General features: G+C 36.7%; 1 protein-coding gene across 1 annotated transcript in view; it reads left to right on the top strand.

The window, feature by feature from the left end:
* The window catches only part of PTPRM (protein tyrosine phosphatase receptor type M), a 443651-nt gene that overhangs the window by 355525 nt on the left and 60351 nt on the right, over window positions 1-27775 (top strand). Inside the window, exons 16-20 of the mRNA XM_030477498.2 lie at window positions 16998-17149; window positions 19681-19755; window positions 19983-20009; window positions 23808-23819; window positions 24573-24760. Coding sequence (XP_030333358.2) covers window positions 16998-17149; window positions 19681-19755; window positions 19983-20009; window positions 23808-23819; window positions 24573-24760 — 454 coding nt within the window. The remainder of the gene's footprint in view (window positions 1-16997; window positions 17150-19680; window positions 19756-19982; window positions 20010-23807; window positions 23820-24572; window positions 24761-27775) is intronic.

Consider the following 27775-nt stretch of genomic DNA (forward strand, 5'->3'; position numbering starts at 1 on the left):
GGCACTGTAACATATGGAACACTAACAGAGCTAAATCGAATAAGCGAGATGAATGAGGAGATAGCACTACAGATGCACTCAATTAGTTTATAACTGTCTATTAACTTCCGTTGGTGGTTTTGAATAAACAATAGATTAACCATTACACCCCTTCTTTTTCTTTCTGAAACCAGTAGAACGACAGTGTGATGATGTCACACAGTGAAGAAGAAACTGAGTAGTTTCTTCTTTTTTGTTTTTACCTCCTGCTTCTTAATGACTTGACTTACGTCGTGTTGGCAGTACCTGCAAGTAATAAACCACATTATTTCCAAGAAGTAGATCAAAATATTTCAGATGTGATTATGCATGCAAATAGTTCTTTGAATTCAATTACCAGTAGTTACTCTGCTGGATTCTTAGGACCTGGTTTAGTAGATGGGAAGCAATAGCATGGCATACGCACCTAAGCCAGTCATGGTAATTTATTTGACAGTTAAAGTGTTGTGACCAGTGCCAAAATAAAAATATCATTAATATGTCTGCCTGTATCTCTGTGCCCCAAACCACTTCTAGCCCTAGACTACTTTTAGCAGTTAAGGGCTGATGCATTAGTTTGCCCCAGACTAGGAAAACTTAAAACATGGTTGATATTTTGTGTACCAGATTATGTCCTACTGAAGTCATTAGGGTCAGATTATTTCCATTGAATTTAAACCCTAAAAAAATATACATAATACAACATATTACTATCCCTGGCTTCCATTTGGAGAGAGATGAGGACCTCCAGAGGGCACTGAGCTTACCTCAGATTCTATTGTGATATTTTGGCCTATTGTTTAATTCAAAATTTCTCATTAAAAAAAAAAAAAAAATCTAAATACCTCACTCAAGGTATTCCATGTCACACTTTCACATTAGGTGTTCAAGCACGTAATCAGTGAAGGTCTCGCCACTGCTGAACCTAAAATCCAAAACACCAGACATGATTAGCTCAGTCTGTCAGTGAGAGCAGTCCATGCCTGCCATAAGCCTTGTCACCAAGTCATTGCTTGAAGTTCAGCACTTTTAGATATAATCCTGAATCAAGCTTAAGTAACGTAAAAATAACATGAGAGTCTTATATTGTGTAGGAACACAAACTTCATAGATGACTGTAGTAAAAAAAGTGGAAGAAGTGGCAGAGACAAACTCAGGCTGGGACTGCAGAGGTGAAATAAGATGTCCTTATCAGATGCAGGCCACAATATTAATACATTCCTATCCATATGCTATTTTGGTGATATTTTGGTGATTATTTGGTGATATATAAAAAGATATTCCAAATTATGCAAACATTCTGTCTGCTTCTGTCAGACTAAATTTATATTTTATTTTTCAGTTTTGCCTGCAAATCACAGTAATTAAGAAACTTTACCCAATTTCTGAAATCAGCTGTCATAGTAGAGGAAATACTGTTCTACTGCCATTTAAAATTGTACTTGAACTTATGTCCAAGTGTCCATGCAGTGACTTACGGTTCAGTATGAAGCTTTTGTAAGCACCCATGGTGCAGCACTTGGGTCATCTTTTCATTAAGAGGATTGCATTACCAAGTTTACTAAAAGATCAAGTTTAATGGATATACTATAGATACTGGTTTACATTTGGTCTTGTACAAATAAAAGTTAGGATAGCACTCCTTTCTCCAAGGGCAGCACTCCTTTTTCCAAGGGCAGAAGTGGAATGCACCATTCTGAAGTCCTCATTCATTTAGTTCTCCACTGGAGACAACTGTGAGGAGTCTTGTATATTCATTTGAAAGATACACCTTTATAACAAGTTGTCTAGATAGGCTAGAAAATATCAAAACACTTGATATCTGATCTTAAATTTTTTATAACTTGTATCAAACAGAATGTTAAAGAGAAACAGCCATGTTCTAGTTAATGAAAGTGATATATAGCTTCAGAAAACTATCACAACACCACAGGTATTTTCAGGTACTTTTGTAAAGTTAAATAGCTATAATTAGTATATATTGTTAATTACTTACCCTAATCCAGTAGAAAATATGTCAACACTCATGCCAAAACATTAAAAGAACCTGTTCCACAAAAAATACTATACTGTTTTAGAAGCATTCCTACTCACTGCCTTTTTTTTTTTTTTTCTTAAGTGCAGAAAAATATTTCAGCATTATTTTCCACATATAATATATGCCACATATTCCCAAATGTTACTGACTGGTGGTGATGTCTTGTAAGTTAATATCGTGCTAACCTCTCCCTCTAATTTCTGTTAATGGGACTCCTCCCCACACCTGTCTCCAGACTAACCTGCAGGTTGTTACAGGCATTAAGACGCTCCTTCTCAAGTACCATGTCCCAGATCATGTAAAGGTTTAACAGAGAATTTTGTCCTAGCTATATTATTCAGTAAACTCATAGAAAGGATATTATTAACCATTAAATTATTCAGGGCTGCAGAATCATTTAAATGGAACTCTTTTAAGTTTTGCTACAGAGGTACTGCTTTCCTTATTATCAAATTCTGTTGTTTGGTTGGTTTTATCTTTTTTTTAATAAAGAGCAGTTTTCCTTGCAGCTGTCACAGTTTACATCCTTTCTCTGTAAATAATGAGTTGGAGAGTTAATTTTAGCACTACCATGTTGTATCTTAGAAACTTCATCATTGTTTGTTATTATTAGAGGAGTGCAAAGAAATAGTTTGTTATTTTCAGCACAAAATCATATTAGTTCTGTTTCTGGCTTCACTGCCACTTCCCTGCAACACTTCAGGTAGGTCTGTGTATCTGTATAAAACTCAGCATACTTCCTGTATTGCATCACTACTGTAATATTCTAACATATTTGAAGTACTGCACTATGCATTGTAAGAACAGCAGCTATTACTATTTGTATTAAATTGTAAATTTCAGCTGACTGACATTTTTAATGATGTAGTAGTATTTTAGTTGTTTGGGGTTCTTGCCTTCTGAAGAACAGCACAGTGCCTAGCAACTCATGTTAATACATACAGTATTCGTGTAACAGATGATTTCATCAGGGGAAGGACTATGACATCATTTATAGCTTTTATTCTGCTTGCTAGAAAGGAATTATGTGATGCAAGCTCTTTTCAGAAGTTTCAGATTTTTCCTTTTCCAAGGATAAGTGATGTCTTTCTGTCTTTAAAAAAAGGTATTTTTGCAGAATTTAGAATTAGGTCTGAGAAAAAGCCCAAGGCATTCATTTTCTCTTTGTTTTTCTGTGACAGAGATGTAGACTTAAAGGTAGCATGGTTCCATGCAAAAATTTTGATTCCTCAGTCTTTGGATTATCATATTGCTTGTGGGTGGCAAAGCTCTGAGTGAAAAGCCGGTATTATACGCAATTACTAATTAACATTCTTCTCAAATGTTAAAGTTATTGTGGCTATAACACTGATTTTTTTTTTTTTTTTTTTCTTTTTTCAGATGAAACTGTATTAGAAAGATTTAGAGAAGTTTTCCTTGGCACCTCACTTAACACTAAAGGCTTTCTTAGTTAAAAGATTTAACAGGTTCAAGTTTGTCAGAATTAGAAATGAAGGGATCTAAATATATATATTTAAAATGTTCTCGCCTAAAGCCAACATGGTGTGCAGCTTTATCAGCTGCCCTTTCCACAGTGGTATGAAGAGCCCCTTAAGTGGGTAAATCAACTTTCCTCGCTATACAAGCCTCATATTATAATGTTCATGATGAGCCATTGAATGTAGGACATAAGGCCCCAACACACATACCTGCTGAGAGAAGTGGGGGCTGGACAACTTCACTGTCTGTTTATAAAGGGGACTGATGACGGTTTCTCCCAGAAGCCCCATTCCTCTGTGTGGGATAAGATTGGATGGAGGGTGCAGATGCATCTTTAACTGACCAAATAGTATCAGCCTCACAAGATCTCAGCTGGACTGCATCCTCCTGTAGTCACTGCTTTGGATTATCAGCAGTCCATCTGACACTGCACTTCCACTGCCAATTAGATGATATACCCGGGGCTTGGGAGAGCACTTGAATGGTTTACAAGCTACATGCTGCTAAAGAATCACTGCTTAGTGCCTTCCTTCCCTCAGTGAGCACAGAACACTATTAAATTAGTGCACTACCAAGAACACTATGCTCCGGGTGTATCTTCATGCATCCTACTTGTTATTCTATCTGCTTTAAGGGGATGGCCCAATTTCTGCAGCCCCTTAGGAGAAAATCAGTTTCTTTCTTACATGACTGAGTATTGCCTATTCTGAGTTTTTAGTCAGTGACTTTTGTTGAGACAGAGTTGTTCTTGTGGAAGAAAAAGAACATAGACTCCTCTAAAAAGCTGATTAAAACCCTGTGCAGTTGTTTTGAACTGCCGAGGTGTATCGAATATTACAAAGTGTCTTGAAGGAGAGAATTGCTTGAAAAAGTGAAAGGCACATGATGGTGTGTAGGTAGTGCAGAAAAAATTGTATGTGAGTTTGTGTATGCTCAGTGCCAACACTAGGAAATATGTTGTACAGGCTGCTGCCTGTACTGGGATGCAGAGAGGCAAAAATTATCTATTTAAGTACAAAGTGTAGGACTGTGGTTCAAAAGTCAGTTTGAGCAAGGAATGCTGTCTTGTGAAGTACCTCCCACTGCAAGACTGCTGCAGGAGCTAGGTCAGGATACTTAATGTCTACCAGAACATCTGTACCAATACAGTGGAATTTTTCATCAGCAAAAAGCCTTTTGCTGTTCTGTATTCTGCTACTGGGGAACAGCAAGCCAATGGATGAGTTGTATTAGATTAAGCCTAACGAAACTTTTGCTTTTGGTTCTGTACTACACCACTACATATACTTAGTTATATATTTACATATATGCATGCATGTATATAATATACACAAAGTGTACAACGTATTTACATATATTTAAATAGCAAATATGCTAAAGATTCCTTTAAAGAATGTTTTGGAGAACTTTAAACGATTTATTTGGACTGCATTTTATGTCCTTATACCAATAAAGCCAAATGCCTTAGTTTCTGTCCAGCGAGAGAGAGATGTATGCAAAGACTTAAAGGAGGGGAAGATATTTCCTATATTTAAAATGGACAGAGTTACTACTGCTTTCTATTAACTTGAGCCTATGCAAGCCTACAGGTAACTTGTTAGACTGTAGAAACCTGGGAATTTTGTTCCTCTACTGGGACTTGCAAGACAAACTTTCAATGAAAGTGACAAGTTATTTCATGTAGAAAATACCTGTCGCATACCTCAGGTAGTGATGCACTGTGGGGCTAGGAATTTTCCATTTGTGGAAGGAACTACTTATGTGGCAGATTTGCTTTTAAAGAAAGACATTTCCCTGGCCATGCTTAAGGAGTTTAGAATATTATAGTGAATCTCAAAGAGAGAGGCTAATGGGCAGAGAGGACGATGAAACTACCACGTAATAGATACATCTGCCATACAGCTCTGTAATTTCTCATGCTGAGAACACCTATGAAAATATGGAGAAAATTTGGTGTGGGGAGATCATCCCAGAACAAATTTACATCAGTTTAACACTGCCTCTTATCTCGGTTTGTGAAAACAGAGGGATTCTGGGCACCTGTGGTGCACACCACCCATTGGAGTTCGAGGCTTTATTTAAAACTGACAGCTATGGGATAAGAAGGTGTTTTCTTTCATCATTAGCCAGCCTTTTCTAAAATGATAATTAGTTTCAGGAAGAGAATTTCAAAATCTGTTGTGAATATATTCCTGTGAAAAGCTTTCATATTCATGTTGTCTGGCACTCCACATCACACAGCTACCTCCTCCTGAGTAGACCCCAGTGTTGTCTGTTTAGTTCTTTATTCAGATCATATGATAATATAATGGGGAAAAAAAAGAAGAAAAAGAAAAGCTGTTGAGACAAAGGAGAAGACTTGCAAAGTCAAATGCAAAATACATCTTTTAAACAATATGTTATAAATATGGTGTTCTTGTATCATGTGCAGAGACTTTAATACCCATCTAGACAATACTATGAAAGAAATATATATCTCCGTGAGCTCAATATGACATAGACATCTTTCATTCATCTGAATTGTTTCTTTTAAGTCTTATCTCTTAAAATGAAGTCAGGTAAGCATATTCATTTGCATACAAAAGAACCTAGATATTCTTGTTAACTATAGATAAGTAAAATGGCACGTCTGTTAACAAAAGAGAAATCCAGGTTCTGTGTAAAATTTCATTTACTGTTCTTAATAGAGTTAGCTAAGAAAATGAAATTTCTTTTTGTGGGGAAAAAAGTATCCTCAGGCAAAAGGAAAGGTCAGGTGTGGAATTTTCCTGCGACCATATATTTCAGAAAAGGATCTCTTCAGACACTTCAAATGCTTCATTTCAGTAACGTTGAAATAGTGTAATAGAAAGCATGCAAAGTGGTGTAATGTCATTTTACATTTATGTACAATTAATGTACCACAAATTAATACAAATCAAACACAATGGAAAATGGAACATTTCATCTTCATTAAAATGAGAATGTGTATCTTGTTAGTACCATATTAGAAAATCAAAATATAATTTGCCTTTTTTAGTGGAAAATTATCACATTCTCATTATGCATTTCAATATGAATATAACTTGAATATAACTAGCTCTCTAGTGGAAAGCTTTATGATAAAAATATCTACGCAAGCTTTGCTCCTTAAGTTAGAAAGGTGGTTTAGCACATGTGGCAGAAAAAGGTGATTAAAAAATTAAATAAATAACTAAAAAGAATCTATATCTATCATCATATTTAATTATTTGACTGTATGTAATTTTGCCACTATTATACTATATTGATTCTGAATGTCCCTCTCACATGCGTTACTATTCCAAAGAAGGGGCACAGTGAGAATTTTGTTCTAAATCTGTAATCCTTTAAATCTCTGCAGCTTCCTTTTTTGGTAAAAAAAAAAAAAAAAAAAAAAAAAAACAACAAAACCCCAACCCAAAAAACAAAACCAACAAACCTGCTACCAGAACATTTAATGGAAAGCCTAGAATTATTTGGATCAGAAGGGACTTTCAGAGATCTTCTTTTCTAACCTCCCATTCAAAGTAGATTTAAACTAAATCAAGTAGTTCAGGATGGAGATCCCACTTCTCTGAGCACCTGCTCCGCTGTTTGACTACCCTGATGGTGACAAAATCTTGCTTAGATCTAATAAGAATTTCCTGAGTTGCAACTTGTGTCTAGCGTATCTTGTCCTTTCACTATGAGTGTGAGTCTAGTTCTGTCTCTGTACTCTCTCATTAGGTAGTTAAAAACTGCAGTAAAATCCCCTGAAAGCCTCCTTTTCTCCAGGCTGAACAAGCACAGCTCTCTCAGTATCTCCTCAGTCAGGATTGTCAATCAAGAGAGATCCAGGTTCAATTTCCTGTTTAGTCAGGTAATATTTAAAAGTCCATTTCCTTTCCTATCAGAAGGTCCTAATCTCTTAGTTGGTTATACATGTGTTTTAATAGGAAGAACTTTCCAAGGCCTTTAAAAATACACTGCTTTGGGGAGAGTAATTCAAGACTGACTGGATCAGAGAGTATGACTTACTGGTTTAGTCAGGTGGGAGAGAGAGACCTGGGTGCTGGTCTGCTCCTATGTCGAAGATTATAGAGATTTTTTTTTTGTATAATGCAGTCATTTCATCCCTCACCTCCCTACCCTGTTTTAGCTGCTCCCAGCTGCTCTGGATCCCTGCAGTTTGCACCATACTCTTAACTGCCCAGCTGTCCTCTTTTCTTCATTGACAGTGAGGACAAGCACATAGCAGTTTGTTGTCACTCTGTGATCTTTGGCCTTCAAGTGTTCCAGCTGGGCTACTGCATTTCTCCCAGTGCTTGTAAAGGGTTTGTCATACTTTCGCCTCTCCCATGTTCTACGTGCCACGCTGATCATAGAATCATAGAATTGTTTGGGTTGGAAAGGACCTTAAGATCATCTAGTTCCAACCCCCCTGCCTTGGGCAGAGACACCACACACTAGACTATGTCACCCAAGACTCCATCCAACCCGGCCTCCTCATCCTCTTCCACATGGCTGCTCTAATCACATAAATAAATCAGTTGGCTAGGTCATTAGAGAACTGAACAGATTCATAAGCATTTGCCTTTTAATTCATTTGTGGGGAAAAATACAAGTGTTAATATTCTGTGTATTTTTCCTACACACACTTACAATTCAGGAGGACCTATAGGTCAATTAAAGATTGTATTCATTATTTTCTTGATTAATTTAGGGATCATAAGAATCAAAACCAAAATTTAAATTCATATTGCAAAATTGTTACATTTTGAAGCAATTTTGGAGATTTTGTGGCGTTTAATTTTTCCTTCCTTAATTCAGTTGAGTAGAATGGGATGTTTTATTGCCTGATTCTTACAATAATCAAGGTCATGGTCAAAATTAGATAATGGTAAATTTTGAAAAATACTGCTGTTTACATCTCATTACTGGTTTATTCCTCTGTTGGGGAGGCGGGGGGATGTTAGATTTTTCTTTTTAAAGTGTGCGAGTGCATATTTCTAAAGACCAAGAACCAGAAATAGTGCAGCCAGGAGCTTTGCGAACATATCCTTCTGCCAAAGCTTCTCAAATTCCTTTTTACTGCGATAGCCTAAAGCCTTCTCTGAAGATCCTGTCAATCACTGTAAAATGCACCAAGGTCTTCTTAGGTGGACAAACAAGACCTAAACTGTAACCACAAACTTAAGACATGAGTCAGCCCATTTCAAATAAATGTTACATTAATCCGACACACCATATAGCTCCATTTTTTTCACATTGTCAATCAGTCACCAGTGTTTCCCCTTAGCCACTTCGTATCAGCAAAGAAAATCTGTCAGTGCCATGCCTCCTTTGACCTAAAATGTTCTTGGGTTTGGTGCTATAACCCTCACTTGCAGAAACTCAGATAACCTGATGTAGGAGCTCCTGCAAAGCAGGAGCTGAGAAACAAATAAGCAAAGTTTTAAATGATGTCACCTTAACCAAATCTCAAAGCATGTGTCAAATACCTAAATTCAAGAAATAACACTTAGCAGCAAGGGTGAGTTGTGTCTGTAAAGGCAGCTATACCGTACTTTTCCATCATCCTTTCCTTCTTATTTCCCATTTCCCTCCATATTTTCTTTCTCTTTTCTGATCTACTCTATCTTAAGTCATGCCATACTTTCCCTGTGAGCTACTTTTGATATTTTGAGAACAGGATGGAGCCAAATAACTTTTCTTTTTGCTTTCATCTCATGTGATGCTAATGAACCAATCTACTATAAATAACAGTAAAGTGCAAAAAAAGACCATTGAAGTTCTAATATGCAATGAGTAAAAAGGCAAGTAAAAAGCACAGAAAATCAAAACTGTTTTTGTTTATGCTGATATAAATCAAAACCACTTTTCATTAAGCTCCACATTAATTTAAAAAAGGTTGTACTCATTTTGAACTCAATTCTTGTAACTCTAAGTGAATCCTCCTTTCCCCCTTTTATTCATTTCACCTTCTCCCTTTCTATCCAGTCCTGCTAGCAGTGGGGTGCCTTCTTGGTCCTCCAGTACTAGTTTTGGTGTTACTGAAAGTGCTTGTAAAGTCTGTGTGGCAAAAATGAAAGACACAGTGAATGAAAGTGGGGAAATGACATCCTCTGGTATCAAGAACACTGTTTTCAAAATTCAGGGAGCATCACAGCATTTTTTTAAAGTTCATTCTTTTGTCTTTGTCAGAGAATGCAAGAGCATGATAAAAATGAAATTAATGATGTTAGCACTTGCCCTGAAGCAGGAAGCTGATAATTAAACAAAGAAATAACAATAAACCACCACTTTGTGAAGTCAGGTAAAAGGGTGTGCTCACCTTTAGCTCTAGTCAGATATTCATGATCTCTTCCATATTGTTGTAGCTTTACTTTGTTGGGATGTCAGTATAAAATATATGTTGGACGTCTTAGGACAAAGAATAATTTTATAATCTAATACGGGTTCACATACTAAGAGATCCTAAGCAAGGAACAACACAATTCAGTGGGATCGTGCCTAGCTTTTTCTTTTTTAATTCTCTTGACAATTACTTTCCCTGTGGTTGTTCTCTAGAAATGCCAGTTCCTGAAGTAGGAACAACTTGTAAAGCATTTTATTAAGTGTTTGCTAGTTCTTGCTGCAAAATGTAGTGCCTTTAAAGTTACTTCTCCTAACTTTATTTCCTGTCTGATAGAGTGTTGACAGTACACAGTTTAGTGTCACTGTGAAATTGCATTTTTGAGGGTATTACATTTCAATATAAAGCATATAAATATGAAATTGAATGACAGAAGTTTGCTATCACTAATGCTATACCATGTCTATTTCACTTCCTCACTCGATTTCAATTGCTTCATATCTGTGTCTCATTCCATTCAGGGGAGATAGAAGGGGGTCAGCGTAGAGTGTTGCTGTTTTAGAAGAAATATAAAGCATAATAAAAGTATTAATTATTTATAATGATAGTTATTTAATATCACCTGAAGAAATTTCCCATTTTGCTTGAATTGGATTAGATATTCAGGTTCCTAAAACTTGTTAAATACAAGGACTATTAAACAATGAAAAGTAACATAAATAATGCAGATGAGGCATTGGAGATTCAAAGTATGCCCTAAAAGGATATCATGAAAACCAGAAAGAAGTGTTTTGAATTTTCTAATGCAAACTAAAATAATAGCCAATGTTACCGAATGTGTACTATTGCAAAACAGAGGCGGTAGATGAAACCTGAGCTCTGTCGTACACACGTAATTCTCACAATTATGTGTGGTTTTATGTCTGCCTTAGAGCACCCATTGCTGAAGACAGGAAAACAATCACGGTTATTGACAAGCAGTGTCTTCTTGTTAAAGACAAAATAATAACAACATACATATGAAAAATGTATAAACCCACAATAAACAGGGATTAAGTCAGTTACACTTACAGACGTTCTTACACGCTTCTTGTGGAGAGCTTTTATTAAACTACATGTTCAGACTAAGTGTCACTGAATCAGTGATGCTCATTAAATAATTTCAAACAAAAGCATTTTCACTAAAATAATTATGAGTTTTTCTTTAGCATATCATAGCCAAAATTGATGAGTTAAGTAATTAATTTCTAAATTAATTAATCCTGCCTGGTATATCATAAGTAGCCTAAAAAATGCAGAAAGGTGAGTAATTCTAAGTGTTAGAAAAACAAATAAGGTATTTATGTCCTGTTTCTTGCATAATCCATGCAGGGATTGTTAATATAATAGAAAATTGCATCAAATTTTGAATTAAAAGTCCACCAGACTTAACATCATGTCTGTGACAGTGGCCAGGGACAAACCTGTACATAAATACAGGAACAGAGCAAAGATAAGTTAATGTATTCACTGTCCTCCGCTCAGCCCTTAATCAATTCTTCTTTTACCGATATTTACTTTTGGTATCTGTAGAGTCCTGTGGTGATGTGTTCCATAATCATCTGGCTTGTGTGGAAGTATTTACTTTTATATTTAAAAAATTTCTGTATAGCCTCTGGTTCTGGTTCTTATATTGTTGAGAAATAGTACTTCTTTCTTAATTTCTTACTTTTCTCCATGCTTCTCTTTTATATAAACTTTTATCATATTCCCAGTTCAGCTGGGGACTCCTTATCTGTATTAAGCACTACCACTCTTCTGGTAGGATCTGTTCCTTTGATCTTCCCATCACCTCTCTGTATATGTTCTCTAGTTTGAGAAAATCTTTTTTGGATAGGCACATAGAATCATAGAATGGTTTGGGTTGGAAAGGACCTTGAGATCATCTAGTTCCAACCTCTGCCATGGGCAGGGACACCTCACCCTAAACCGTGTTGCACAAGGCTCTGTCCAGCCTGGCCTTGAACACTGCCAGGGATGAAGCATTCACCATGTCCTTGGGCAACCCATTCCAGTGCCTCACCACCCTCACAGTAAAGAACTTCTTCCTTTTATCTAACCTGAAGTTCCCCTGTTTAAGTTTGAACCTGTTACCCCTTGTCCTATCACTACAGTCCCTGATGAAGAGTCCTTCTCCACCATCCTTGTAGGCTCCCTTCAGATATTGAAAGGCTGCTATGAGGTCTCCACGCAGCCTTCTCCTCTCCAGGCTGAACAGCCCCAACTTTCTCAGTCTGTCTTCATACGGGAGGTGCTCCAGCCCCCTTATCGTCCTCATGGCCCTCTGGACTTGCTCCAACAGCTCCATGTACTTCTTACCCTGAGGATACCAGAACTGCACACAGTACTACCAGATTTCTTTCCTCAGTTGTTTATAAAGTCATTTAGATGCAGTATTGTGTGTATATAGTTGGGATTATTTTTTCCCATATGCATTACTTCATATCTGTCAACACTGAATTTTATCTTAAACGAATATCCAGTTACTCTACCTCATGTAACTTTTTTACTCTATTTCTAATTTTTACTATAAATTAAAAATTGTTGTCCAAAAACATTGTGGAGAGCAATGTTGTTCAGCCCTTTCCTAGATCAGTGTGTATATGGCAAATAATGTAAATCCCAACATGCGCTTTTGTAGAATGCCCACTAGTAATGTATCTCTGTTGAGGATCATTTAGTCATACCCTTGGTATTCTTTATCTTTTTAAACAGCAATTATTTTACTGAAAGATCATTCTGATTGTAGTTTATATTCTTTCAGGGATTTGGTGAGCAAAATGTTAAAAGCTTTTGCAACTACAAGTGCGCCACACCAGGGGGTTGCATTAAAGCCCCCAATCCTTTCTTCATCTGAAACTGTTCACAAATAGAGAAGTAAAATTTGAAAAAATACGTGTATAAGAAGAAGATACTTTATTTCAAGGTACAGTCAGTGAAATAGTTCACTGAATTAATTAAAGGAAAAAATACCAAAATTCCTTTAGCAATACTATTACAAATTTCATCTCACTGTGTTCATTTATCACACTGGTAGTGTGTTTCTGGAGTTGTGGAAAGTAGCAGCATCTTCTTGTTCCTCCTTTCTCTGCTTGGAAGAAAGGAGGCATGCTGATACAAAAAGGAGAGTACCACTCAGTTTGGAATGGCGAAGGAGGAAGCAAGTGCTTTTGCTTGATTCAAATAAATGTGTTTTTCTCACTAAATTCCTAAATATGCTTTACTCGTTGTTTCTAAATTAAAATGGAAGGCACATTCCTTTCAGAGCCTAAATTGATTCTAGTTATCAGTCTAATTACCTTTTTTTTTTTTATTTTTACTGTTACATTCCTCTAACTATGGTAGTGTCCGTTTGTGCCTTGTGCTTTATGCCTAGTGCTTTATAAACACGAAGGTGAAAGGCCAGCTAGGTCCCAAAGATATTGTTATTTAAGTCAAGACAGGAGCGAGAAAATGGATACAGGTAATCAGATGGGAAATGAACCAAATAAAGGCTGATAATGTAGCAGCAGCTTAACAGTTATTGGCATCGTTCTGTTGCAGGATTTGAGGGAGAAATCACAGAGAAAGACGATTTTGAGAAAGGTATTGAGTCAGATGTGAAGAAGTTTTATAAGGTGATCCTTTCAACTAGAAGGGACTGCACAGGAGAAGATGCAGCATTTGAGTCTCATGGTGGCAGACAAAACTGGGGACAGGCTGTGATGAAGCCTCTAGCTTACTATTTTCCTAGGCTGATTTTATTAATATTTGTAACAGAACAGAGTAAACGATACCCAAAATCCCACAAAATTTTTGAGGGGGAGTCTATATGTTTTTCTGCCTTGCATTTTCCTGTATTTTTACCATTACACCAGCTCACTTCTCAACATTTCTTGTGCCTTAAAATACCAACAGTTCCTAGCTAGTCTTGAGACTGTTCTGAATATCAGGCTTCTCTTTTCTAGACTAGTATAGTATATTCTCTTTTCTCACATAGTGATGGTAACAGTATTTGGGTGATAAGCATTTTTGCTTTCCCTACATAAAGAATTTCATCCTAGGTAATCATCATGGGAGCTTCCATCTGTTTTATTTTTAACTCTAGTTGTAGATCTCTTTTCCTTTAAGAAGGTGGAAACATCAGAGAGTAGCTAGTAGTCTTTTCTGTGAGTGAAGATGATCAAATATTTAAGTATTTTTTTCTCCAAATTTACTTCAAATCTAAGAGCGTGAGTGGTGATGGTGATGTAAAGTACTATGGTTTTACACATTTCTTAAATCTTGTATAGCTAGAGTCTCTCAGGGATTGAGAGATCCAAGGAATGGATGACTTGCAGAGACTGTAGCACTGCAACACTTTCAGCAATATCTGAAAACTGCAGATGTAAAAAATGTTGTATTCAGCTAAAATTTACTTGACTAAGTCCACTGGGTGTTTTTGTTCACAGTACAAAAGTCTGGCTGGTATCGCTCTCTTCCTGTAACAGTTGTTTCGAATTTGAACTTTTCCCACAAGACCTATTTCCAGAATTAGATTCAGATTGAGAAGTACTGTACAGTTGTTACTGTCATAAAAACAATCTGCTATAGCTGTACTATGGGACCAAACCCAAAAGTTAAGGAAATGAGAAAATGTTAGTGTAATTTCTTTAAGAAAATTAGCTGTCTTTTTATAAAATTCGAGCTTCATGTTGTTGGTGTAATAAGCAAGAACTCTGGCTTTCTTTGGGAAGGATACCATTTCTACTGTAAAATAAAGGACATTCCCTGTAACAGCAGATACTTGAGATGTGCACCCTACAGAGCATGGGGGTTTTTTGTAATCACAATGAGGGACTGATATCATATATTCTACCATGTCGTGGATTTTCAGAAATGGATCAGTATCACTATAATGTTACCCAGGGCAATTCTCCTAGTAACTTTTCTTTAAAAAGCTGTTAAGGAAGAGTTGTTACCTTTTCACCAGTACATTGTTCACATGCAAGAGTTCGTAGAGAAAGTGCTGAGCTTGTGACACTGACAGTGATTAAAGATTTTGTGAATAGAGACAGTACTCACAAGTCCACTGATGGGCAAGGGAAGACCACTCTATACTGCAGTCTCCTGGCTTAGTGAGTATGCAGTGTCTAGATAGCTAATTGGATTGACAGCTGGTTAAAGAGAAGCTGCTGATTCCAGCCTGAAAAGAGGGAAGTCTTATAAGAAAAGCTGCCACTGCATGCTTTCCCGAAGCATTGCTTTAGTGCTGAATTGTCCCGAAGTACTTTCCTATGGTCTGCACAGCTGTGAAATGAGTACAATATGTGCCTTACATATGAAGTTTTAGTGACCACACTGTGGATGCCATCGTTGTGACTGTTAAGGTTCCAGTTTCAAAACCCATAGCTTGGAATTGCCCAGTGGTTGGCAGGTGGTGGAGCTGCTATATGTACTTTCATCTTCAGTCTAAAGGGAATCACAAGAGGAGCTGTGCATGACTTAGGGTGTTGCCATCTGAGCTAAGGGTGGAAAGAGGAAATAATGTATCCATTTCATGTTATCACTTTGATAAGCCTGTACTTATTAAGGTACTATATTGGTACAGAACACAACCATAGCTCCTGCCCAAATGACTTGTTATCTAGGTGTAAGGTAAGAGACAACAGGTAGGTAGATGGGGAACATGGGGAGGCTTTGAGGCAATACTGATCAGCTTAGTGAGCAGTAGTATCAGTACTTTGCAAAGTGTGTCTGCAGGCAGTGATTTGAAGCAGAATAGTGAATTATTGGTAGGAAGGTTTACAAAAAGCTCCTCCCATGCAGTGTGAGGGGAGACAAGTATGTGCCTGCTTGAAAATCTAGTGGAGGCTTGCATAAAATTTTGTCTGTGATGGAAATCATGTTTTCACACTGAATGCGAGTTAACAAAGAGAAAGGCTTTGTGAGTTAGCACAAGTTGGTTATGCTTGATGCAGTAGGCCTCTAGAAGTGGAAGGAAACATGAGATAATAAGCTCCTATAGGTTCTGGTTGAAGATAGCTAAAACATCTTTTTGTTGAATGGGTGTGAGCTGGCTGTTATGTTTTCCACAGAGGAAAAGTTATTGAATGAACATATATGAGAAGATCAAAGTCTGTGGAGCAGTTACTTCTGTGTAGAACCCATACCTTGAAAATACTATACAGATGGAATCTGGAAAATTTAAATTAAGGCTGCTTGCAGGACCAAGCAAGGAGAAGGGCTTGGTCTAAGACAAAATCACAGGCCAGGGATAAAAGCCAAACGGGCAGGGGATCCACCATCATCAGGATCACAGACATCTCGCAGATCTTGAAATAAAAATAAAGTTCTGGGCATGTAATTCTGTTGTGGTAGCTAAGCATAACTCTGGGGGAGACAGAGTGAGATTTTAGTTTAGAAAGAAACAGACAGATCTGGAAAAAAGAGATATGTGCATCCAAAGCAATTCTATAGCTTAATGAATCACTATTACAGTATCAGAATCAAGATCTTATCTCAGACAGACCACTCCTGCTGAGAAGCAACTAACTGTTGTGACTAATTCTCCTGAAATCAAGAGTGACAGAAAATAGTCTTCAGAAATGCAATTCAATTTAAAATGTCACTTACTTGTACAAAGTGTGTTGAGAGATCAAACTGTACGGTACGGTATAAACCTGTTAGCTGTATTATATGGTGTCTCAATGAAACAGCTCCAGACAAATCTACACATGAAGTGAAAATCATTACTGATTTGTCAGTTCCAATAAAATCTTCTCTCTTATAATTTTTATTTATGGATATAAACAGAGATAGCCTCTGATAGAGTAACTCACATCACCTTTGTATCCAACTAGTCCCCTTTAATTGAGTGGTCGTCTCAGAGGATTAAGGTGCTGTTCACCATAAGTCAGGGCACTGGCAACTATCACTTGATTATCACATGTCATCGAAAGATGTGAGTGTGAAATCAATTTAAGTATCTAGAAATGCAAGAATAATTGTAAATGTTAATAATGTGGTTACAAACTACAATACTGATATAAACAACATGAAGATTATGTCTGCTTACTGCATGTTGGGTTTTTTTTCTTTTCTTCTTTTCCTCAACATTCATTTCTCAAGAAAATTGGCTAAAAAGCGGAAAGAGACATTGAGTAGTACACGGCAGGAAATGACAGTGATGGTGAATTCAATGGATAAAAGCTACACTGAGCAAGGCACCAACTGTGACGAAGCTTTCTCTTTCATGGACACACACAATCTAAATGGGAGATGTAAGTTTTTTCTTTTCTTGTCCTTTTTTTTTTTTTTTTTTGAAAGGTAGAAGAAAGGTGCAAATGATTTTTAAAGTATTTCTTATTTCTCAGTCATGGAAAATCCATGGAACCCAGTGTTTCCCACTGTGCAGCACATAACAGTGTGTATTCGAATGGCAAGACAGTCAGACATCAAGAACAGACTCGTTCAAAAATAACAAGGATAATTGAGCTTTTTTCTGTCCATCCTTTTCTTCTGCAGAAGAGCAAAGACATTACTGAAACAGCTGTTGTTTTACCCTTCTCCAATCTCTATTATGTTCAAAATCTTGTATCATTCCTGCTGTCCCAAGTTCTTCAAATGCTTCTCCTGCTCACTTCTTTTTTTTTTTTTTTGTAGGTAAAATTTATTTTTGAATGTCATAACTTAATAATGGTGATCTGATTGTCTTATTATTTCCAATTCTAGATGATGCTTTTTCTGTTGCTTGTACAAAGGAAGAACTCAGTGGAAGTATCTGTTCTGCAATTTCATAAGAGCTTCTCTATATCCTGGGTATTCCTGGATCTACCCTGAAAAGAAATAAACTTTGGGATAGAAAATTTCCTGTATTAAATTTTAGTCAGGAACACATTCCTGTCTTGGGGTTATCACTAAGCAAAGACCAGGAAAAAACAGTAGTTTTTGATAATTGTTAAAAAGAATGACAGAAAGAATGACTATGTTCAAAAACTTCATTGATTTTGTAGTTCTTAAGGAACCTCAGTTTTTCTTGTATACCAGTGGTTTTGAACATCTTCAGAATTTTTCAAAGATTTAATTTTGTTTCAAGTACCAACAGTGTGTGAGGCCCCAATCCCATTCTTTAATAATACGCTTAAGAACTTACCTTTGACGAGCTCAGTTGTACACTCTATGAGGTTTATACAGTGAGACTTCTCTCAACAGCATTAGGCTCAGAATTTGCAATGTTAATTTGTGTTTGAAATTTGTGCTTTTGAAATTGCTTTGAAATAGATCTTTTAAAATCTGACTTGCCTTTCTGGTGAGAATATAGCATTGCAGTTAATGAGATTACTTACTTCTGTGAAGAGATCAAGAGGTTTGACTTCATCTTCCATTATCATGATGTAGTTTTTCAGTAGTGTTACTGAATGGGCACAACAACCAAAGAAGCTGCAGTAGGTTCCTAGGACTAAATCAAGTTATATAAACCACTTTAAACCAGTCTGAAATTATTGGCATAGCAAGTATTTTGTACCACATGCGGGTTAGACTTCCCATAAGATATGTGGTCACCAGAAACAGCAGTCTGACAGTCTTTAGGAATACTTTGTGTAAGGCCTTGTACTCAAGAGATTTAGAACATTCCCACTTCCTATGAAAGTTTATTATCCTGGTTGCATTCTGTATCTAGCCAGTTTTATTAGCTGCAGCAGCCCAAACCTCAACTAATCTCTGCATTCATACCCAAAAGGAATCCCACTCAGTTCTTTCCATCCAGTGATTCAGGAGACATAATCAGAGGAAAGTAGTTTCAGATATATTCATTTATATGACAAGTGATAACTGCCAGCATTATTTAAGCCAGTTTTCAGATAGCTCCATCTTAACAAGGGCTGGCAACTGTATGCCCTAGAAGATCAACCAAAAAAAAAGATGGATAAAAGCCAGCAGGAGTAATCTCACTCCTTATCCAGAAGATCCTGTCTTCCTTAATTCAAGTTTTGTTTTACAAATTCCTGTTTGTCTGTTTATCCGGAATGTGCTTACATTCACTGATTTTGAGCTGTGCAGACAAGCAACTGAGGCTGAATTTGCCATGAGTTTTGCTTAAAAGCCTTTATTGACTCTTCAGCTGAACATCCTGTAAAATGTGATCAACTCCCACCTGTTGAATGTATCTGTGTTTACAACAGTAATTCACATGATCTTTGTGTACCAGGGAACAAACTGAACTTAATTTCTTGCACTGGGCTTTCCCATAGGTTTTACAAATGGTTAAATGATTAAATAGCAATGTGAGCATTGATCTATATATCACTCTGAAAACCACTGTTAAACAAAGAGGCATATTCAGAGTATAATAGTAGCTGTGTACACATTATTCATCTGTCTGAGCAAATAAAAAAAAGAAAGGAGAAGAAAAAATGAACTATAGTAGAATATTTGCAGTATTTACAGTATTTACCCTATTACTAAGTAAACTTACTAATGATCAAAGCTTCTGTCAAAAACGCCTGTCATCATAGTATCAGTAGTATCAGTAGCATCACTGTTCAGTCTCATCTTGTGATTTAAGAAGTGGATTTGTCATCACTGATCAAAATGCTTTCTCTGATGACATTTCTTTTTAGAGAATTGATCAAATTCGATTAGCTATTTTACTCACTAGACACACCTGGTTTTCCCTAGGTCCCAATTCCAGCACAACAAGCACAACAGGACGGACTCTAAACAACCAAGTCAATTACATGCACTGTATCACTCAGCTTAAATAGCCGCGTATCACTTTGCTGCCACTAACCAGCTTTGTTTCTCTTTGCAGCTTTATCTTCACCATCTTCATTTACAATGAAAACTAACACATTGAGCACAACAGTGCCTAATTCTTATTACCCAGGTAACCAATTTTTTTTTTGGTTTCCACCCCATATAGACCTTTTCATAATAGAAGCACATATAATTATGTTCTTATACTTCTTGACATAGAAATTTAGTACATACATAAGCAACATACTGGTTGCTTACAGTAGCTTTCTGAAAGAAAACTCAGGAATACTTATCAACCATTTACTGTTCTCTCTCTTTTTACCTTTTCTGCATTGACCTGCTTATGATGTATGACAGATCCATTTGTGCCAACTGCAATTTTAGGTGAGAACATTTCCCTTTATAAAAGTTTATTGCTGAAGTAATTTAGAAAGTCACAGTTCTCGGGGTACAGACAATAGTGTGTAAAAAGCTGGAGTTTTATCCTAAAGGGAGGTGTGGTAGGCTTGGCTACACTGAGAATGCTAAAGGTGACATTATCAGGCTTGATTACTACTGTCGTAGTGCAAGTCAGGGGAAAAAAGAAATAATTTTAACACGTGGATTTGCGAGGAAATGTTTATGCATGTATTTGGAGTGATACAAAAGAATTTGATTATTGCAGCAATTGATATAGTTTCCCTCTTTTTTCTTTTTTTTTTCATTTTATCTCAGAACTGAAGATGTCACTTCTTAAAAATAACATTTTTTCCTAATTAGGCTATTCATGATACAGAAAATCAGACAAAATACAGTTTTGTCCATCCAGCAGCTATCATTTCTTCTCACAATACCGCACAGTTTCTGGCATGCTTGTCGAAGTGAAGTTTCAGAGGAGAGATGGTATATGTATATATACCTCCTCTGCATATATGTATATAGTTTATTATGCATCAGGTGTCACAGGAACGAAATCTAGGATAACCTAGGGAATCTAGGAAAACCCGCTATTGTCCGATGTCAAAAAGAGAGGTTTCTGCACAGTAATAAAACAATAAGCATGAGGCCCTATTGCATTTCCAGTGCTTAAGTAACTCTAACCGCTTTGTGGCTTGTCTCCATTTACACCTCCTTCCCATAACTTCAAACTAAACAGGGAGATTTATTTTTTTTTAAGTAAGAAGTAAAAATGTAACAGTGCACTGTAGCAAGAATTCACACTCCGATGTTAAGCCTCTTTATTCTTTTTACAATGATTGATGTGTTTACAACAAATATTTTTCTTTCTCCTCCTTTTTCTTCAAATCACTGTAAAAAAATGTTGGATGCCTTAACTGATTCCTGCTCTTAAATTGCAAGTTAAACAGGCTTAAGTAGAGTGAAGTATATAAGAAGTTTAGGAAGGTGATCTTGAAAATTCGTTATTGTGAAAGAATATTTAGCGCAGTGCATTTCAGTGTGATAACTTGGAGAAGGAGCTTGTACGTTTTTATACATTATGTAAATCTGGAAGAAGGTAATGGTAGTGGCTGTAACAATGTAATAATCTGCATGCAAATGAAATTTGCAGTGCCTTTTAACTGCCTGAGATGTTAGATTTTTTTCTGTGTGCTTTAGCATTCATTCAACACTTCATCCCGTAGATGTTCTTTCTGACCTTGTGGGTGGGCAAGGAGAAAAGTACTATTATCAGGAGAAAAACTTTGAGATTTCCTATCTCGATTATTAGGTTTTAGTTAATGGTTTCTCTGATTTCATTTTTTTTTTCTTTGTGACCCTTTGCTATATGATGAAGATGGTAAAAGTATTTTTTAGCTTTTTTTTTTTTTCTCCACAAGAAATACTGTCTAAGCAAGTAATTCAAATATCACATGAACACACACTGGGAAATAAAATTTTTTGCTTTTACTAAGTCATTAAAATACAGAATTAGTTAAATATGTATTTTATGGTCTGCTATGGCAACCTGTGCTTACTCATCTCAGAAAATCTTCCAATAATTTCACTGTGGAAAATTAATGTTTTGTAAGCTTACATGTAAAAAAATTAGTACCCTTTTATGACTGGTGTTCCATTCAGGCCAGTAGTGTTCCATTCTCCCAGAATGTGTTTATGACTGTCTGTACAGGAATAGTGTTTTATCTGAGGTAAATCAAATTAGCTATGCTTGAGTCAGTAGAGGAATATAGCTATTAACAAAATATGCTGCGTTTTAATTGCAAATAATACCTGCTCTTGCTGTCTTCCATCCTCCAGAGAAATTGTGTTAGACTACAGAATCAAGCCCGTAGTTAGAACTAAATTAACTTTAAACACTTCAGATAATGGTGGCTAAATGTATAGGTGCTGATCCTGAGTGTAGGTCATGTTCGTCTAGTATCAGCGATGTGCATATTTCTGAAATCAGAGAGAGTCTCAGCCCTGAAAAGATACTGGGCTGGGTTTCCAGCTGCCTTCCATGCCATGAGTTCATATAACTAGTAAATAAATATATTATTTATTAAGTGTTTTACAGCTCTATGGGCATGAGTAAGTGGAGAGTAGAACAACTGTAGCTGTAGGAGTACTTAAGCTGGACAAACTCCTGTTGCATCTGAACACTGCACCTGGAAGAGGTCACCCTGTGAAAAACAGTGGACTGTTATGCCTGAAAGGCTCATGCTACAGTGCTCAAAGGCAAAGCAAAAATTATAATACCCAGGGCTCCTAATGTACGATATAAACCAAAGATTGAAAGTATTTTATTTAAAACATCTTAAAAGATCACTCCCAAAGAGAGAAAATAGTATAAGAGGAGGTAAAGAAATGGAGAGAGAAAAATTAGTCTAAAACAAAGGAGCTCGTAGGAAAGATATTCATAAAGATTAAACTGCTTCTTTCATAGTACAAGACCCTGCTATCTGATAACTGCTTTCATCTTAGTTACTAACAGCCTGTTACGAGGAATTCTGTAGTCTGCAAAAAAAAAACCCCAAGTTTTCTAACCTGTTTCTAAAACTGAAATAAGCCACACAAAAAATCATGATCAACTTCCTACACTTTTTTTGTCTTTTGTGTCTTAGCCACCTTGTAGTTTTCAGGTACCATTTCAACAGCAACATACTGTACCTACACTCGTATACCACGCTTCATGCCATGCATCCCAAGGTGCTTTGCAGTAAGATTTTATCACACATTAGACAAAAGTTGTCAAACTTTATGACTAAAAGATGAATCACTTTCCTCTGCATTAGATCAGGTCAGCAAATGTAGTGAAATGTAGTGAAATGCCCATACTCATACCCATAAATTTTTCTGTATTATTTTTGGCTTAGGCTTTAAATGCATAGTTCATATTGACTGTATGCTTACTGAGGACTAGATTTCATGTGTCTTAGTATCAGTGGGAATTGAGAGAGCCTAAAATCATCCTTGAAATATGCTTTCTTGAGCTTTGTGGCTTTAACATCAATTTTCAGTGGTTTAACTAAGACCGGAAATGCACCTTTAATGGGGTGAGGTAGTATTTTTCGTGTGTACATGAGAACTTGGGACCTTTTCATACCGAGTATTTGCAGAACTTTCTGCTATAATATGCCTAACTTATGAATGTAGAAATATTACTTTAATACTTCCCTTCCATACAACTTATTTTACAGAGTATTAATTTTTAAATAAATACAGTATTTTAATAAACCCCATCCAATGTTTAATGCGCAGCCAGTGAGGAGTAGCTTAATAAGTCAAAGCACCACATTTAAAATTAAAGCTAAAAATCAAAACCTCATTGATACATGTAAAATTATTATTTGGGTAAATAGAAAATACATTTATTTTGATATTTGGACCTTAGGATTTGGGTTGGTTTTTTTCTCTTGTCAGGTCTGAACGAATTTTTTTAAATTCCACCTAAGCAGGAAGAAAGTCATATTGCTTCCTTTGGTAGAGTGCACTTTCACATCTGTCTGTTTACTGCTAAGTATAAGTTTTGATCTCAGTTGCATCTCTGCGAATTCACCCATAGTAAGATACTTTGGTTTCATTACATTTCTTTTATACTGTGAAACTGAGATCAGAATCTGACTCATTTAGGAAATCTCTCTGTAAAGACTAAATTACAAACATAAAATTACCTGTAATTATTAATGTAGTACTGTTGCTTATGCCCTGTTTCCTTTTTCTCCTCCTCTTTTTTTTTTCTCCTGATATGTATCTTCTTAAAAGTGCCAATCAATGGTAAGTTGCCCATTTGCCCCATGGAAGAGATGTGGAGGGTTGGGAGAGTATGTGTCTCATAAAAATTTTAACCAGCCCACTGGGTTCTCCTGTTTGTTGGCTTGCATGTCAGTTGACATATAACATTCCATGCCTAATGTGATGGCTCATGATGTACCATGGTCCTAAAGCATGTTCAGCAGCCAGTCAAGACATTTTTCCTGATCAGATGATCCTTTGCATTTGTCCTCTAGTAGTTCGTCTCCGAATGTTGTATCAGATCTACATTTCCATTGCAGTCCTAGCTTGATGAAACCATAAGCCATTTTGTGCATCTTTTTATTTTGCTCACTCCAAACATTTGCTCTAAATTTGCAGTGTGAAATATAGCACTTCAGTAATTAAAGAATACAAGTCCAATTTCATTCCATGGGACTTGTTGAAGTTTCAGAATGAAACTTCTATGCAGTTTAGAACCAAATGCCTAATTTAAAACCTGCTTGTAATCAGCTAGTGATATTTAACACAATATTAGAGTTCGGACTGCTCTGCAATGCTTCCATTGTAGAACTATGGATTTTGCCTCATTCCAATTAGTCTTGCAATTTCCCTGTGTAAACTGCTCCATGGATTTACTGTTCTGGTGTAGCCTTCACAGACAGAAACCGTACTGATGGTGTCAGATTTCTGCCATTCCTCTAGAAATCTGTGTAATTTATAATTCTATTAATAAGTGAAAATGAGCCAGTACATGATGAGTTACTCTTGTTCTAGATGAAACCCATACGATGGTCAGTGACACAAGCAGCCTGGTCCAGTCCCATACCTACAAGAAGCGAGATCCAGTGGATGTTCCCTACCAGACTGGACAGCTTCATCCTGCCATCCGTGTAGCTGACTTGCTACAGCACATCACCCAAATGAAGTGTGCAGAAGGCTATGGATTCAAAGAGGAGTATGAAGTAAGTGCCAGGTCTAACGATCTGATTACTATGTCTTCTGCACTGTTGGCTTTATCTGTCTGCTACCTGTACCACAGGACAGGAAAAATTATTACCCAACCAAGTAAGCCAGCTGCTGTGTGAGGGAAGATACTGATGGGAAAGATCATCTCTATAGTGAGAAAATTTTCTGATTGTAACCAGCCAGGATGAGGAGTGAGACATAAAAACCTTTCTTGGAAATCTCTGCCTAATTCTAGTTGCATAAAGCTGTGTATTCAAAGAAACGGGTCCAGTAGTGTTCTCCCAGTACTTCCCATGTTGTTCTTTTTCCACTGAAGAATATAAGGTTTTTTCCAAAGTTCTGCATCACAGATTGTCTAATCACAGTTACCCTGTAACACAATAGTAGCTTAGTAATCACGTTCTACAAGCAGTATTTCTTGAAATAATAGTATTCGTCATGGAGAAGAAGTGTGCAAGTCTTCAGAGTGCCCCATAGGGCTATAAAATTTATTCCGCGATGTGTGAACTGTTTCCCACTAGCTGGAGGCTACCTCTAAGCCTCGTTATTTTTCATATGAACTTACAGGCCCTCTTTTTTCTTTTTTTGTTGATTCAACTTCTGTTTCTTCATTTCATGCTAGAGTGACCTGTTCCTCCCCGTTATCATCTGAATTTTAAATGTCATGACCGCTACATCCTGGCAAATACTGTAGGAACGCAGCAGATTGTACTTCAGATCCTGTCTTCCTTGTGAGATGAGTCAGTTTGTTAAGTGAAAAAAGTGAAAAGCAAGCAAATCTTAGCTCATGCCCAAAATTAAGGGGAGTATTGTGCCTGACTTCAAAAGTTTAGTTTTGCTGAAGAGTCTCAAGAATGCACTACTCCTCATCCAGATCATATATTTGAATGAACAGAGCCTTATCAACCTCGGTTCCATGTCTAATGTGAGGGAGGATTTGAAACCCTTTAAAATCAGATTAGGGCCAATATTTTAATTCTTAGGGTGTAAAAATGAATGTCCTTTGCCCACTTTTTTCTGACTTTTAGCTCAGATTTTAAGGAGTTTATTCCTGTGGATTATTCTCATAGGAACACTCTAATATAGATTGATAACATGTCTACAGCGAGTAGTTTCCCACAACATTACAATTCAGTGGATTTGAACCTGAAAAACAAGTAGTATGACTATATCACTTCATAGAGGAAACATACTTCAGCTGATCCACAGAGCTGGCCTGTAAATTGTCAGAATTGACATAGGTGTGTATGAGAATTCATGAGGTAATTTTTATTGATCAGGAAGATTCACTCGTAAGAACTTGTGGAGTCTGATCTGTTGATCTGTGGGCAGACTTGAAGCTGTCAACTCTGAAAGACTCTGTTAACTGTTAGTACATTATATGGACTATGATCCAAGATGTGATTCAATTAAAAAAAAAAAAATGTTCCCTGCCATGTGATCTAGAAAGCAAATAATGATCAGCAGCCCATCCCCACCATTTCCAGGAACAGGTTACTCTGACAGAGCCTGTGTCTGCCTCTGTATGTGGTAGTGTCCCTTTGTCCAGTTGAGGAACCTGTCCCATCCATTTGAACAGTTGAGGAACCTGTCCAAATTGCACTGCATCGCCAACCCAGTGCATAGTCCTAAATTTCCTTTCCTTTGAAGCTAGAATGTGAGAAATCAGACGAACATGTGTAAATGGGTCTTACTGTGATGTGACTCTGACATAGCTGATGAGGAGAGTGACACAAATTCAATTTTAACTCTGTCTTCTCAAAGCAGAAGCCAGCAAAAACCAAATCCCTTCTCATCCTTTCATCTGATAGAAAGAGAAGGGAGAAGGACAACCAGCAAAAGTAATTTAAATTACTTCCACCCATAGGGCAAGCAACAATTTATCTTCTGGGCATGCACAAGTATGCACTGCCTAGAGGTTCAATATACCATGCTCAAGTTTTAAAGGTAGGAACTAGTGTAGTCACTATTGCAGATCTTTCAGGATGACTCATAAAATTGCTAGTACATTGCTGAGTTTTTACCAATGTGCATACTGCTTGCATTTTACAAGAAATGGTGAGTTTTTTGAAGCTTGTGCTTTGTCATGCCAACTCCATGTTACAACAATTGCTTAAATATGTAATCGTTTAAACTGGTATTTATAGTATTAGACTTCCAAAGCACATGCTTCAGGCCACTTTCCTAGTCACTGATGACATTTTTTCGTCTAAAATGTAGAAAACAATTAATTCCCAGAAGGAGCTAATCACTTGTCAACTTTCATTTGTGTAGCTGACTTAAACAAGTTTGTTCCTGTGAGGTTTTTTTATGCCACTGTTATTTAAAAATGGTAGAATTGAAAATTCCTGTCTTTGGAAAAGATTTGTTCATCAGCCAAAACCTTTTATATCAGCGTTAAGCCTAGAGAAAAGCTACAATTAATTTATATTAAAAAAAAAAGAAGACTGTAAAATGGAATTTATAATGCAACCAATGACATGGCTTTTTAACTACAGCGGATCAAATGATGCTGCTGAGAAACAGTTTCCAGGAAAATCACTTAATTTTGAGCTTACCATGCTGATGAATGGCATCCTGTTACAGACAGTAGGTACAGTCATGACTAATGTCGGTAGATGCAATACGCTAGAGTGCTGTTTATTAATAGTGACAGGGATGGGAGACTTAAAATACTGTGGCTGCATCTGAGAGAGTCTTTTTTATATATGGAAGCTGTTTATAATCAGAATGAACCATAACTAGCCTTATCTTTGATTTTTTTTTTTTTTTTCCTACTGGACTACTGCAGTATTGCTGGTTTTCCTCCATATGCAATGAACAGCTACCCAATATATTCTAGCACTGCAAAGATTGCAAAACTCTGTTTACGCTGCTGTCAGACCGATACAGTCCTCTTTACAAAGTTTAACTAGACAACGCAAAAATCTTTTTCCTTATAAATTATCAGAAGGATAACTGTCCAAATAGAAAGGAAGAAATAGTTTGGCAGGGGATTTGTTTTGAATGAA

This window comes from Strigops habroptila, chromosome 1 (assembly GCF_004027225.2).
Source record: "Strigops habroptila isolate Jane chromosome 1, bStrHab1.2.pri, whole genome shotgun sequence".
Lineage (NCBI taxonomy): Eukaryota > Metazoa > Chordata > Aves > Psittaciformes > Psittacidae > Strigops > Strigops habroptila.